This window comes from Gymnogyps californianus, chromosome 5, assembly GCF_018139145.2.
Source record: "Gymnogyps californianus isolate 813 chromosome 5, ASM1813914v2, whole genome shotgun sequence".
Classification (NCBI taxonomy): domain Eukaryota; kingdom Metazoa; phylum Chordata; class Aves; order Accipitriformes; family Cathartidae; genus Gymnogyps; species Gymnogyps californianus.
In genome coordinates, this window is record NC_059475.1 from 63,448,996 (window position 1) to 63,465,226 (window position 16,231).

Here is a 16,231-nt window from a genome sequence, read left to right on the forward strand (position 1 = left end):
AAAGATCTGCAATCAGTGGAAATGATGTTAGCAGAAGGTGATGACAGGCATGGCTTTATGAAGCACCTACTGTCACACCAAGCTGTTGCCTGTAAATCAGAGCCACGTTTTAGTCAAAACCGACCTAAATTGGCTCAGCAGGCCTCTGCTCTACAGCTGCAGGAAGGTCTTGTGTGAATTATTTAATGAAACTATATGAGCAGAGTGAATTTTTGTAGCCTCATTCATCTGCTAGTGAGCTCTTCAGTCAGTTCTTGGACATTTGTCTAAGTGGGAGTTTGTACCGTAACATGCCGCAGTTAAACTACAATGGGTATCTATGGTCTGATTTTCCTGCTGTGAATTACATTCAGTGTCTTCTTCAGCAACCAACAGGCCCACCCTAATCAGCAAGGTACTGCTATGCCAACAGAAGCAGAATTTGCCCAAACCACAGGTCCAACACCCTGGGCAAATGGATGCTGACAGGAGAGAAGGCCTGAACAACGGCCACGGTAGAACTTACAGCGCCACGACATTAAAAGCTCTTCTGAACAACACACTGAAATGTGCAGAGATGTGCCAGGCTCTCCTGGTGGGTGAAAATGAAAAAAAACAATCCTGAAGAGGGAGAATATCCAACGGCTAGAGAGAGTTGTGCAGCAGATAAGCAAATGAGCCATCGAAACCGTTTACTTTTCTTAGAGCTGTTTGTAGCACAGCTCTCAAACTGCACACAAACTTTTCTTTATTTCCAGCCTTTACAGCATATTCCCATGTCAAAACCCCTTATCAGCCCCTCAGATTATCCAAATAGCACATTTGTACATTTTGGCAAATTTGTCCCCGTGTGTTGGAGGAATACCTGTTAAACTACCTCACCGCTCTCAAATCTTTCCTTGAAATTCTCATTTATTGCAATTCCCAACAAAAATTACTAAAAAAGCCCAACATCGAGGTGACACTTATCTCTTCTGACTACAGACTGATATCGGAGCTTGCCATCTAGACCTTGGTAGTTAATGGAGAAAAAAAAATATCTAGATCATGATTTCCATCAGACCGGTCTTAAACATCCAGATCACGAGATGAGATGAACTGTACCAAAAAGCACGTATTTCTCTCCATGAACTGCAATGGTCTACCCTGCAGTACTACAGCAGATGCTAAAGTCAGGTGAAATCATTCCACCCCTGTCCTAGGGAGAACCTACTTCTTAGCCAGCATTGCTTCCCTGTGCTGTCCTCCTGGCTGCTTGCATCCCTCTGATGTCTAGTTCTGTCCCTGTGCCTTGGGATGGATTTTTGGACCTTGCATGTGATTTTTAAAATGCAAATTTCCAAATTAAACCCTAAGTCACTGCCTGGTCTAGCAACTACCCAGATGACCCTCATTATCTAAGTCAAGTGCAGTGCAAAAAGTTAAAGTATGCATCGTGAAAAGGCCAAAACATTTCCCATTCATTAGCCACCATGACTGGGAACTGTCACCAGCTAAACAAAACCAGCAGCTGAGCAGCTTGCACAAGGGGATCACTGCATGTCCCAAAATGCAGGGGACTGTTGAGGGGTCTCAGACAAACTGTAATGTACTTGGCAACATCAGCGTTGTGCAAGCTAGGACTGGGGCAGAGTGGGGGGGATGTAATTTCATCTAGTGCAGGCAGGGACAGATTACACCAAGACAGAAGCGCCCTGACAAGGCTGGCTTCATCCAAAGGACCTGCCCCTCCTTGCAAGAAAAATGAGGAGTTTCCTGGCTCACCATCCTGCCTGCTGCCGAACTATCCTAGCAAGTTTGAGAGGAGAGGGGTCCAAACTGCCTGTAACCGAGTAGCTTTTGCAGTTGTGCGTTGCAGCAAATGATACGATGACAGAAGATATGCAGAACAGCTAATCCATAATGAATATGCCACTCTGTAAGCAACAACTGATCTTATTAGCAACCTTAAGGTAATCACAGAGGATACGTAGGTCAGCTAGACACTTGATTTAAGGTAAAGCACTTATGGAGGAGACGTGGGAATGATCCTGCTGGATTTCTTCAGTCCTATTGGTTACTGTGAAGGTACAGAGTAAGGCCAGCAAATTTGGGGTCTCATATGGATTAGCAGCATGGGAAGCACCTTCCCCTACCTCTTGTCCCAAAAGGACCAGGCAGTACTTTCAGTTGTTTTACACGGAGGGCGAGAAGAGCACAGTCCTACACTAGGACTCCTGGCAGGTATTTAGCAACTCTGCACTCTCCAAAACGTAAAATTAGTCTTGTCTGGTTGATGCAACCCTGCAAGCCAGCCTGAAGGATTTGGCCCAAGTCCATGGTCCACCTTGTTCCTGCCTTGCACCCACAAAGCCACCGATAGTGGTGTAAAGTGCAAAGCAGCTGCCTCTGCCCCTTGCATTGATGGTGCTTTCTACTGCTGCACCTGATAGAGAGGAAGCCAGTGGATGACAAAAGCATTTAGCTGCTCTCGCCTTCCTTAATAAGCTCTTTTCAGAGCTCTGCTCCCAAGTTCAACCCTGCATACAGAAGGCATCTGGCTCCCAAGCAAACAGCTGCTATAGAAATCTTCCTGCTCCTGGTTCTGCTTCTATTAAGTGGTACTCAATGAACATGTCATACTCTGGTAACTGTACAGCATTTTCTTGTGCTGTCATGGGCTGGCAGTAATTTACCCAGGAGACCTAATTCTTCCTCCATCCTATCCACTCCTTATGTCCCACCAGTCAATTTGGATCCAGTTGGTTATGATGCTCAGCAAGGCCTGTGACTCCCCAGGGCATGTGGCCCACCAAAGACAGGTGACTCAGGAATCCTTCTCCCTGGAGAGGTGGAACGATATAGGCTCTGTGTTGAGCACCGAAGGGAAGAACAGCTAGCAGAGCCAGGCCTGAGGAAGAGTCTGAGCCAAACATCTGTGCTGTTGCATTGTTAACTCTGCATGACTTCAGGCCAGTCGGGAGGAAAGCAAGGCTCGATCGCTGCACTGTCCCTGACTGTATCCAGCGGCAATTTATTCTCTGTGTATTCTATGATGTTCCCCACTAGTGCTTTGGAAATGTCTCTCTGGCAACTTGCAAGAGATGCACATGTTGGGATCATCTGATGCCACAGCTGACCTGCTGAGACCACAGCTTACTGTGCTGCTCAGTATCATGTCTGCTTCCTTGTACTCCCTTCTCTGTCTGTATCCACCTGTTTCCCATCCTGAAGTTGCATTACAGAAAAGTTCATGGGTTGTAAGACATCTTTCTTCAGTCTGCATATTGGGTAACAGGTAGGTGAACATAGCCAAGGAAGTCCAAAGCAAAACCAAGGGATATTAGATTATAAATAAATGTCTCTATGACTGACTGCACATTCAAAAAATTTAAAAAGCAACAGTTTTAGAATCCAGCTGGGGGTTTTTGCACCAAAAAAACCCCCAAGAATATTATTTTGGCTTAGAAATTACTCTAAAATTCAAGTTACGGATATTACCATAAATATGTGGGTCTTTATCTACTAGCGTTACTAGAAGCAACAGTCTCAAAGACAGCATCACTGTGGTACTGCGAGCTTGTATTTACTTTCTAGCAATTGCCATTACAGACACACCATTGTAATTAAGTAACTTAATCTGTTACATATTCTGGATAGAATATGGCATTTGTCAGTCATTTAACCACCCTTAATGCTCTAAGTCATTAATCTCAAACTTGAGCTAAGCAGCCAGAGAAGAATAAAAACCTAACAGAAGCTGACATTAGTGCAGTATGTAAATAGGAAGGCAGCCTTGTCCAGATGTTCACATTGGCTGATCTGCTCTTGTTGCAGTCAGCAGACACAGAGCCCAAGGTAAAGGGTAGCGTTCTACACTGAGGCAACAGGTGAAATGATGAAAAATTTGAGCATCCTCCTTGAGCACCCTCAGCTTGCACAGAAGTCACAGGAAACTGCCATTTCTCTGGCTACAGCTCAAAGAAAAATGTAAAATAGACTAATTACATCCATAAAAGTCTTATATTTGCAACAATCATTCTCAGATACATTTCTGCACACTGCAAGTATTCTTGCAAATTATCTGCCCTTTGCATGAAAGAAACCTCATGAACTCTTTTGAGGTGCATCCTGAAGGGACTATTTGTCTGGAAAGACAGGCCTCCCGGGAGCTGGGTGGGAGTGCACAGTGCAAGCCACCAAGCCTGGGGGCAAGAGCTCCCCTCCATGTCCAGGTGACCAATCACCCAACATACAGTGAATTAACAGCAATAGAAGTTCAAGTGCAGCAGAGGAAACTCTTCCCAGTTACCCAGAAGGTGGAAGAGGCTGCCACCACTGTTGATTGAATTCCTCCTCTACAAAGTGTAATTCTCAAGTTATTTGGTAAAACAGGCAAAACTTACTGTTTACTGAATAAAGGCCTACCTATCCATAGTTCACTTCCCAATGAGAAATCACCTGCCACCATTCAACATGCCCCCAGAAGTAAAAAAATTAGTAATAATTAAAAAAATCCAACAAATATCACCACTAATCTAAAAAACCCAACAAACTCAAACATCTCTTGTACTTTGCAATGGGCCCAGCTTAAAAGATACACTGATCCAAAACAGCATTTAGGCACATGCATAAGATGCCTGGGATAAGCCAAACAAAGCCAGTTTGTAAATGTCTTAATCTTTATACCACAACAGAAGCGGCAGAAAAAGAACAAAACTAGTAGATTATAACTAAAAGCTGGCTGCAAAAGTGAACAGAAGGACTAACTGACCTGACTCGAGATTGGATTTGGGTCTTAATATCCTCGATGAAGTTGCCAGCATTGGGTTACAAGAGAAATGCATTAAGCTGTTTCAGGCTGAATCATTAATACACAGAATATTTTGTAGTAACTACTCAGGAAGTATCTAGCAGTAGAAGGCACTTCCAGGTTGACTGAAATGTATTCACACAAACATAAAGAATTGCAAAATGCCTTCCAATTGCATTGCATTAGCTGTCAAAATGCTGCAGGAAAAAGCACAGGGAAGCTCAAATAAGGTAATAAGCAACATTCAAATTTCAGTGTCTGAAGGAATGAAAAACATCCTGACGTATATTCCAAACTCCCCTTCACAAGCACAAATGTCATCAGAAAAAGATACTACATACATTTCTTTTTAATCAAGCTGAAAGTGCCCTGCCAGCTGATAGGATTGTTTGCAACCCGGTAAGGCAAATGAGATGCACAACCCAGGAAACCTTTGTTCAGTTAAGTTGCAGTGCGAGCTTAACCATGTGAGGGACAAAAGACCCGATTTGGAGGGGTGATGTCAAAGGCAAATTTTAGGCCTTCGTATAAAATGCAAGGACGTTTCTCTGTACAGCGTCCGGCCCTGGTACAATGACAGGAAGCCCCCGTGTTTGTGGGTTGTGTTAGCACAGTGAGCAGAGCAAATAGCAGGCGTACTGGAGGAGGCTTTTCTCGCGTTACCCTGCCAGCAAGTCCAAAAGGTTGTTGTCGCAGATCTCCATCGTCTTGGGTGCAACACCCCCAAACACAGCTGATTTTAAGCGAGAGGCCCCTGAGCACTAGTCCTCCTGCTAACGCGCGGCAACTCCTACTCATCCACTTGTCCAAGCCGAATTGCAGGGAGCCACTGGCGCATCGGTGCTGCGGTGCCCTTCCCCCCCGCCGCCCAAGGCCGGCCGGTCCCGCTGTGCCAGCGATGCCTGCTCGAACAAAACCCACCCCGACCAAACCCACAGCCGCTTACCAACATGGCACTTACGGTTTGCAAGAAAAAACCATTCCTCAGCTTGCAAATCCCAAGCTGCAAGGGGGAATGTCTGTGCGACCACGGCAGGCATGGAAGAGGAAACCCCTCCTCCACAGATGCCCTATTTATTCGCCGCTTTAGCATCCCCGCGTGGGGGGGAGGCTCACCCGTCCTCCTCCCCGACCCCGGACCCGAGGAGCCACTATAGCTCTCCCCAATTTTAACCCCTACGTTTTGGGTTGGTATTTTACCTGGCAAACGGCCGCATCCCTCCTCAGAACAAAACCACGAGAGCTTTATTCTGACACAAGAGAATTAGCACGCGAAGAAGCGCACGCCGAGCGGCTGCCTGCGGCTGGCGACAAAAAGGTTGCAGGCTGGAGGCTTCGGCACCAAAAAAGGTAGATGCGGTGCTCATTTCTTGTGCGAAAGAGGGATTGGAGCCTCAGACCCGCATGATTTGCAGCAGAGTCAATTTGAAGTGAACCCAAAAAACTGAGAAAATGTACATCCACGCACAGGCACCACGCACACAGATGTATCCTTACTTCCCCCGCGTTCTTCTTTCTCGCCTTTACCATTATATCCCAGGTATTTAAGTACGAATTAAATCTCCCACACACTAACCTGTCCTCTCTTTAACCTTGAAGTGCAGGCGGAAGGCCTCCAGTGCAAGTAGCCTGTTATGCCGGAGGACAAAATAACCCCTAATCTTCATTTACGATAGCATTCATTTGTGGAAAAACATGCTGTCATGATTTCTGTGTGTTATGACTGCTAGAGATCACGGGGTGGGAAAAAAAGGCGGAAGTCAGAGAACCTTGGATTAAAAGTCACTCCCCACCCAGCCAATATCAGGAAAAAAAGAAGAAGTTATGATAATCCCACCAAAAATGCAAGGAATGATTTTGAAATCAAAGGTTTGTCAGTATTCAGGTAATCTTCTGCAGACCTGTATTGGCTTGCCAATCGCTCACATTCAATATATGGCAGGATAAAAAGTGCCTGGGAAGACACCGCACACCGTGAGAGGGCTTCAGATATTTGCATGGGTAAATTACACCCAGTCACCTCGACAGTTTAACCTGATTATGGTCCGGGAAGGTTCAAAAACGCATTCTAAATGGTAGGTTTGAGACAGAAAACGTGGAAATAACTCTCCCAGCTTGACAGGCAGACACCGGGAATGGTGACAGCGTGCAGAAAACAGGGACTCCCCTTGCACCGCCAGCTCCCACTGCTCCCGGCACACCTCGGCACACATTGCATAACCAAAATAAGCCCAACCATCCTGCCTGATACGATAATGAATTCTGTCACAGCTTTTGCACCCAAGAGAAGCGTAATCCCTAAAGGACAGGGAGCCCGCAGAACACGGAAAGAAAGCAGGCACTTTGCGAGTGAGATTTCAACTGCCCAGATTTTTTTTTTTGCACCAAAATAATTACAAGAATGAGATTTTAGAGTGATACTGCCACAAACCAGTATCATTCTGCTGAACATGGCTATATTGTTTACCCGGCGGCCTCACTGCAGCATACTTTGCTTCCCTTGCCATGCAATACTGATCTGCAGCAATTTAAAAAGACCTTTGAACTTGGAGTGCACGCACACTGACTGTGGGCTGCCCGGCCACAGCTGCGACAGGGTAGGACAGCACACCAACACATGATGCCTGACGGTCTGCCCTGCCAAAGGGTAAGCAATGTGGTGGAAAATATAAATAGAGACCAGCTGAGAGGCAATATGAACTTGCTTGCTCCCCATACCTACCAAGCTGGGGCCCGCTGCCGCCGGAGCGGCTATCGGGGCAGCCCAGCCGCAGTGAGGGTGCAGGGAGGAAGGGGAAGCACAGAACGGCGGCTCACTGGAGCTCCCCAATAAAACCTCTGTGGAGCCCCTGCACAGCACAAGGTGGTGTCACTGGAGAGCTTCAACTCCTTCTTGTTTTACTGAAACCTGAGCAGTTTCACGCTGTTTGGGAATTTCAGCCGGGGTATGCAGGAAACCAGCTGAGAACACCTTGAATCTCCCAAGTTCGATGTGGGAAGGAAGGGGCTGACTTTGGTTGTGGCAGTTTAAGATTCCTGGACCCTGCAATGAGGGCTGGCAGCTGGCAAACACAGGGAAAAGACCTAGTTGCCAAGGAGCCACATTTAAAAGAATGAGAAGGCACATTTGGCCTTGCTAGCTTCCCTGTATTTTCATGCTCGCATTAAAGGTCACAGTCATTTGATCCCATTCCTGCTACACACACACAAAACGTGCCTTTCTCCACAAGGCTGAAAACACGGACCAGAACCACCAAGTAAGAAAACACATCGCAGTGTGCCCACAGCCAGAGCAACCGAGAAATAGCACCCTCCTTCCACAGCTTAGCGGCAGTGGGAGGAGCTGCAGGATGCCCAGAGGTACAGAAATGCAATGTTTGTTACTGCAGAGACCGGTCTGCAGACCCAAAACCGCCAGAGGCAGCCCCTGATGAAGCTGGTGGCTTTAATGAAGGCTCAAGCACCATCCAAACGCTTTGCACAACCCCAGGCAGCGCAGACACCCTCCTGCGACACATGGGTGCTCCTCCAGTCTGCCAGCAGGCACTATGCAAACAGCAGCGCAGAAGGCAAGCACTTCCCACTGGGGTGGGAAGCAAAGCGTGCAGTTAGTATCAGTGGTGGATTGGCCAGGGAAGGACACCAAGGAATGTGGCTGTGCACAACACAGTTCCTTGGCAATTCTTGCCAGTTAATGCATGGCCGGGGAGTGCTGCTCCAGAGCACGCTGGGGACGTAAATCCCACTCCACAGGTTTTGGGCCGTCCACCACCTGCGTGCAGCCTGTGCACTCCTCCTACTGTTTCAGGCCTTCACTTGGGTGCATGTGCAAGCATGCAGAGGTTTCTTGTGGCAGAATGCTGCTGCAAGGCTGGTGACGAGAGAACAAAAGCAAGAGATTTTCTGTGTCCATTTTTACAGTCAGCACAATGCTCCCTTTCTGCCTGTCAGTACGTTTGTATTCCCCCTCTATCAACAGAGACTTCAGCACGAGAACCTCCCCTGGGAAGAGTACCTTCTGAGCTGAACAGAAATTCGTTTGTTCTCCTTTCCAGGCATGCTAATGTCTTGATGGTTACTTTATCCCATGAGAATTAACATTTTGAGACTTTTCCAAGTTTGCACCAAGCCACCCTACAGCTGCAACACACGCAGCAAAGCTTTTGTCACCACACAAGCCAAGCACAGGCCTATAATGAAAGCGTTAAGTCCTGCAAGTGCAGCCATATGGCAAATCTGAGCTTGTCACCATGAGCTAAGAGAATCACTTCAAGGACTAAATGGAGAGCTCACCTAATTTTCCCATCTGTCCCAGGATGTTTATTGGTTTAAAAAGGTGAAATAAGCTATCAGGAGGAATGCTCTGAATTGATACATTGGCTCCAGACTGGTTTGGTTTCATGTTGGTATCACACAGCCATACACTGCACTACCGAAAAGATAAAATGTTACTCAGGTTGCACGGTCAGCCATGGAGACATTAGAAACCACAGAACTGAAATTGGCTATAAATCTCAATTAGACTACTTTGTGGATAAAGCTTATTTTATACTCTTTTAACCACAGGATCATAAAGTGCTTGTCTACTAGAAAGATTCAGCACCCAGAATGGCTTTGAACACACAGCTATTCAATGTACATTTTCTCCTCCTACTCAGTGCATGGCTCTATAGTTTACTTACTGCCCCAGTCTGGGCCTGCCATGAAGACATCGCGAGATTTGGTCCTTGCCCCTGTGACGGACGGCCACTGGGGGCCAGGGAAGCAGTGCAGTGGGCTGTGGTGCACCCGCAAGTGCGAATAAAAGGCAGCAGCTGGTTATGTGTTTAACAGAAAGTGCTGAAGTTGCAATACTTGTCAAAAAAAAAAGCTTCAAGTGGTCGCAGATTTGGCACCCAAAAACTCAGAAAATTTTCACTTCAATTTGCTTGCTGCAGCTACTGATCTGAAAAGCCAGGAGCAAAACCACCTCCTCACTGCACAGAGGTGTTATGAAAATAAGTTCCTACAAGTAGTTTTTTCAGGAGCAAGACAAGATTGCCTCCCCACCACAGTCGAAATTAATCATTTCCCTCCAGGCAGCATTCTCCTACCTCAATCGCTTCAAACCCTCCAAGGCCCTCTGGCAGTCCTGCCCTGAAGCATCTCCTCCATCCCTTTTATCTTCCCCAAGAAACGAAGCAGTGCCCAATAAAAAGGGCTTCGTCCAGGTATGCTGCCACGGCAGCAGTTGTGCAGTGCGGCAGTCTCTCTTCCACCTGGCAGCAGCGGGTGCACAGCCCCCATACCATGCCCTACAGGCTCCAACCTCCCCGGAGCCAACCCATCCTATCCATTAAATGAAACTGGTGATGGCAGATGTTTGAGATCATGTGAGGATGTCTGGATTGTGATGGCCTCATGCAACAGGGCCAGCATGAATTTTAGTACCACTCTATTTTCATGTGCTCTTTCAACACAGCTTAAATACAATTTTTTTTTTTAAGTTTTTGCAAAAGCAAACTGAAAAGGAAGGAGACAGTCTATCAGCATGGGGCATCACAATCCACGCTCACAGGTCATCTCGCCTCCAGCCCAAGGCTCCTTGCTGTGCTCCGCTCCCCCATGAAGAGGCCCAATTTGTGGCACATCTGTGATCGGTAGAACTGCTGCCTCCTCCCCATCGCCTGAGCTTAGAAGAGGCTACCCAAAAGCACAGGAGGAGCCTCCTCTTGAGTGCCCTAAAGCATACCTGTGAGTGAGGTGGAAATTTCAGTCAACTGAAGTCTAATTTAATTCCTTCAGAATTCAAATCTCAGTGGCAAGCCACCACTATAGCAGTGATCTCAAAACGGAAAGTTGGAAGGTTGTAAACAGCCCAAAATAAACTCTTAGGACCATGCTCAGATTCTATTGTGTCTAGCCTGGTGGTTATTTATGACTGAGCAGCTGAGAACAGCTGAGCTGTGAGCCTAGCCCAAGCAAGGTGGATTAGGTGAGGGAGATGTGCTACACCCATGCCGCAAAACGCTGCAATATACCGAACCTCTGTTAGTATTAAGTCCAAGAGGACCAGCAGAGCCCACTGGGCTGCCTGATAACCTTGGACCACTGAGGGAGCTGCTTAAAACCACATTTTGTCAGGTCCTTCCTGATAAGTTCATTACCCTGGTTCTGAGCACAAAATTGGTGGAAATCACAGGTAAAAGCCGGCATGTTCCAGACCTTTTGGGATTAAGAACACAGGAACAATCATAAAGCATCACACCAACTCCCCAGTAGCTGCAATATCCACTTAGATATCCAATACAGGGAGCTATGTTGATGCTCTAGGCAAATCTGCATTAACGTACCTCAAAGCACCACCATACACTTGTCTGAAGGTAAAGATTTAAGACATCCCAGGTAGACAAACAAGTGCTCTATTGTCAAAGACTACTTGAATAAGACTGCCAGATCTCTCTCTAAATATCCCATCAGTTCTTTAGCATATTTTCCTAAAGATTATTAGAAATGTGCCATGTTTACCTCAGTTTTAAAATAGTGCATTTTAATCTGCATTTAAAAATTGCTACAATTCAAAACTAACACACAGCAAACACAAATGATCAGAAAAGTGCTTTAAAAGTAGCATGTTACCGTAAGATGAGAACAGAAAAAGTGCTGTTAGAAAAGTGAAGCTTTCTTTCCTACACCAGATCAAATACAAAGACACCTTGAGACAACCATTGCACGACTATCTACAAAGTGTTAGATCCTAAGAAGGCAGCTTCTGCTTAATCATTCACAGCTCATGTGTCACCATTAATTCAGATCTCATTCCTCGTTAAGATCCAGCACACTTAGCACTACATTGTCACAGCACAACCACCCACCCCATCTGTACCAAATGTTAACTGAGCAAGCGAGCTTCTGAGGGACCAGAGAGGGGGGTTACAGGTGAAACAAAACCTTGGGAGAGAAGTTTAGACCAATACTAATTTGGTGTTAGCCTTATTATTTCTGGATTACTAACAAACTTGCGCAGGCGGTGAGACCAGCCCAGCATCCTCCTCCCAAGCTGTGGTAGAAACTCAGAGATAATAGTGAAATGGGATCATCTCAGTAAGACTAATACTAAAATGAGCACGATGTTCTTAACGCTGTCAAGTATAATAAAGATGTTTAATCCTTTAAGAAGAGGTCATTGCCTAGACTATGCAGGTTTTTGTTTTAATTTCAACTGATAGTATTTTCCATTTCACCATCATGCAGAAGATCCTGAATTTAAAAAATAAACTCATGGTATGGTCTTCCAGTTGTTTTTAGGGAAGAGACCAAGTAAAGAAACAGCACTAATATTAAATGAAATTTCATACACTTTTGAATGTAAAAAAGGAACATTATCATTATATAAATCTGACTGTCTCAGAGACAGGCCAGGAATCTATTCCCAAATTCTGTGCATTCAGACATAGGGTGAAATAGAGGCTTGTCTTAAAACAGGAGGCTCTCCTAAAGAGCCTAAAAGAACTCCTACCATACTGCCTTAAAATTAAGTTTCATTTCAACACATGCAACAGAGAAATCACTTTGACTCTTCCTTTTACATAGCTCCCACGATTAAAATTATATTTTATAGGAATTCTTACACCCTGCCTTCCACCATTAGATAAATTAAGACATTTGGTGTCATAATGCAGCAACAAGTCATAACGAAAAAGCATTAACTGCAGTTTAAATTGCCTCTCAATAATAAATTTCAGCAGAACTGAAAAGTCGTGTCAGTCTATTTCTGATGGTCAAGGACACTAGCCTCTGACTTTCATATCATATAAAACATTGAAAATAATTTTCTTACCGTGCTCCAATGACATCGAAGAGATGCTGCCAGCGATCATTGATTTTGTTGAGTTTATCATCTATTTCTGCAACTCGGCTCTTGTTGCTAGCCTTGATTAGCTGATCGCCCATTTGTTTCAAGTGAAGCTTATTTTCACTGAACAGGTTTATTTCTTCCATGCAATCCTGATAAATATACACAAACATTGCTTAATTCCTGGGCAAAACAAAACAAAACAACAAAACCAAAACAAAACTATCTGTTTCTTTTCCCACGTGTGTGATGTGAAGTCAGGTTTGGCTTGCGATGGCTGAGGTTTCTACATTAGCATGTAGAACTCTCTCACTTAAAACAAAACAAAACAAACCCTCAATGGGAAAGCACTCTCACAATGAAGCCACTATGAAAAAATAAGCAGCTTAAAGACTTGCAAGTGCCAGGAGTAAGTAGTCCTAAAAATAGCAGTTTAATGTTCTAATTTTGTCTCTGCTTTCCTGATTTAACGTAATTTTTCAACCAAGCTACCTCAAAAGAACCCAAATTCAAGTCTAGGGTGGCTTTATTTTGCTGGTATTCCTATCCAGAGGAGATCTGGGATTAGATATCAAGACCTTTAAATCATGGGGAGGAACACTGCAGCACAATAACAGTCCTGTTTAAAATCAAGCTAATACGAAAGTATTAGAAAGCACTAACTGCACTGACTACCAAGGAGAAGGGGCAGAATCAGGTTTTATTTTTGGTTGTGGTACCTTCTTGTTCTCCTGGAATAAGACCCACCCCGTCCTTCAATCTTTTTTTTGCCCTCTGACTACCAGTTTCGTAACTGCTGACGCAGGTGGAGGCGGTGAGAGCAGTGAGACGCTCCTAGGACACCACTGATCCCCAGCAGGGAAAGCTCTGAGCAGTGCTTTATGTGCATGTGTGCCCAACAACCCAGACCCCCACCACGGCACATACATCACACTCCATGCCTCAATGCAGTCAGGTGGCATTTCTGTTTTGCATTATGCTCCAAGTCTGAACATCAAGAAGATAAGAGCTGAGGCTAGAAAAGCTCATCTTCTCACAAAAGCCTGTACATGCTGGTTTTATATCACGTATCGCTTCTGAGAGGCGAGGAAGAAATGAGGAACGGTGTCTCTATAACGAGCTATCAGACTGCAATTGAAGAAAAGTGGCGTTACTACTTACCTTCTGCAATTTGTCTATCATGTCTTCAATGCTAACATCTGCAGTCTGCAACACTTTGCTTTCCATTTGTACCAGCCAGGAGCACAGCTCCTTATTCTTTTCATTGAACACAATCCAGGCATTGAGCCTGTCCTCGATCTCCTGCTTACGCAGAGACACCTATGGATAAGCACACACATTAACTGCTGGCAACATCTTTCTCAGGAAGGAAACCAGCAATTATGAGCCTTCTAATTTCAAGTCTGCATTTGATCATATTCCATTTTGCAGGAGCAGTTATCAAATATCTCTAGCTTTCTTTTCAAAGCCAGCAAGCAGATTGTTATTACATCTTATTTTGGATAGCAGGGCCAAGAGTTGACCAGCAAACACCAGATTCTTTCCCTCAGAAGAAATAAACTGAGTAACAGCTTTATAAACAATGCGCTTCTATAACAATTTAAATATTACTTAGTGAAAACCTGAAAATGCCAAACAAAGAAGGAATATAAAATATGTAATTACTACATACTGTACTGTTTAGTACAGTCTCATATATAACACAAGAGAAATAACACCTAGGGAAGTTCTTATTTTTCTGCAACTGTAAGAGAAACTTTGCAACTACTGACTGCAATTATTTTATCTCTATAAAAACCTCCCTCTTTTCTTTCCATTTGCTCACCAGTTCTTGGAGAGCTTCCAAAAAAATCAGCATCAAGAATCTATCCTTTTTATTGAAAACTATGGATTTTTTTCCCCAAAATTACATTTGCCAGGACGGATAAACAAATTGTCTAGATAGAGAAATGAAGGTCTGATGCTGCCTGAACCAGCAAAGCTAGTATCACTGCTCCAACATCTCAGAAAGAAGCAGGGTCACTCTTCTGCTAGCTAATAGTATTTATTTCTAGCCTAGGGGTCTTAAATATATATTTGTATTCATTTATCTACTTCGATGGATTCCTGTACTAAGATATACGGGACAAAGGAAGTGAAAAAAGGTACAAGTTTTACTAAAACAAAACAAGACAAACAACTAACCCCTCACCAATAAACTTTGTGTAAAGACTGAGCATAACATTTTGCTTGCCTTGGCTGCAAATGGCCACTCAAAATATCACCCCATGGCAGGAAACATTCCCTCTTCACATCTCACGTACACCTTATACAGCATATGACTCCTCAAAATTCCATTAGTGATTCTCCTAGACTAATCTCTAACACTATCTTGTACCTCAGAGTGAAGTTTAGTGTGGAAGCAAGACCAGGTCCACATAACACCAGGATCAAAATAGGAGGCACCAAGTGATCTCCCACTATATTGCTTATGTCTATTAAATTCTGACTTTTTTTAAGGAGGAGATGGGGAGGTGAAAGTGATTTCTAAGTCTTTCATGCTGATCTAAGCAAAAAGATGAGGCCGAAAGCACTGTCTTGGGATAGAGGGAAACGATCTCCAAAGTTCTCAATGGGAAGAAGTCTCCTGGAGACCCCAGGGACCTCAGAAAGTCTCCCTAAGAGGGCCTTTGCTCTGGGATGCTCCCTCATACCCTCAGCCTCAGAGGTATGAAGGGTAAATCCCTCATCCTTCCTCTACTACTTGCAGCATCTCCTGAGCGCAGAGATGAGTTAACTTGGTCAGTGGAAGAAGAGACTATGCATGTCAGCAAAACCATCGTTAAATCCTGAAATGATCCTGACTCCATTTTTGCCTGCTAAGCACGGGGCAAGGCAGGATTTTAAGAGCAGGAAGCACCTTTTAGCTGGCTAAGCAATACAGACTGGGGGTAAAACAGGAATGAGCCAAAAAATCCCAGACAAGCTTCTAGGAACGTAAGCGCTTCGAGCCATTGCTTTGAGCACTTTCTCCTTGGACCAGCTGCCCTGGTACCAGCTCCATTTTGCATCCACAGCGTGATGCAGGAGCAATCTGAGCATTCCCAAGGGAGGCTTAAAGAATATTAAGGCCCAGGCCCAACCTGTACGCTAGCGTTCATTAGGACAGGATACTCGCTGATATGAATAGTTAAATCTTTGACCTACATGTACCTTGCAAGGGCAGCTATGTAAACTCTAATCCCTTGAGTGCATCTGCTCACTAAGCGTGTTTGTGTCCCTGCCTAGTCCGGCACAGGCGTCTGGCTGCCCCGCTCCCGTGGCCATGACAGCTGCAGCCGTGTCTCGCTTTTAAAGGCTTCCACCTCTCTGCATTTATACTGCAGATTTTTCTTCACACAATACATCTTGACTCCTCTAATTTGTTAGCCAAAACAAAGCAGTCGTGCTAGCAGCAGAACCAATAACGTCTGCTTTCGTATCCTCATGTCCAGCGCTGAGCATCAGTGCAGGCTCTCCGGAGGCTCATTAGGGCTGTGTAAACATTTCAGTATGTCTCTCTGCTGCAGCACTGAATAGATTCCTCCCACTATAGATTTTTGTGTGCTTAACACAGTCACATTAATGTCACCCCTTTCTTCTCTCCA

The 16,231-nt window shown here is 44.9% G+C and overlaps 1 protein-coding gene across 1 annotated transcript in view; it reads right to left on the bottom strand.

Moving 5' to 3' along the window:
- SYNE2 (spectrin repeat containing nuclear envelope protein 2) overlaps positions 1-16,231 on the bottom strand; it is a 183,772-nt gene that overhangs the window by 19,408 nt on the left and 148,133 nt on the right. The window contains exons 99-100 of the mRNA XM_050898321.1: positions 13,767-13,925; positions 12,591-12,757 (exon numbers count right to left, since the gene is read on the bottom strand). Coding sequence (XP_050754278.1) covers positions 12,591-12,757; positions 13,767-13,925 — 326 coding nt within the window. The remainder of the gene's footprint in view (positions 1-12,590; positions 12,758-13,766; positions 13,926-16,231) is intronic.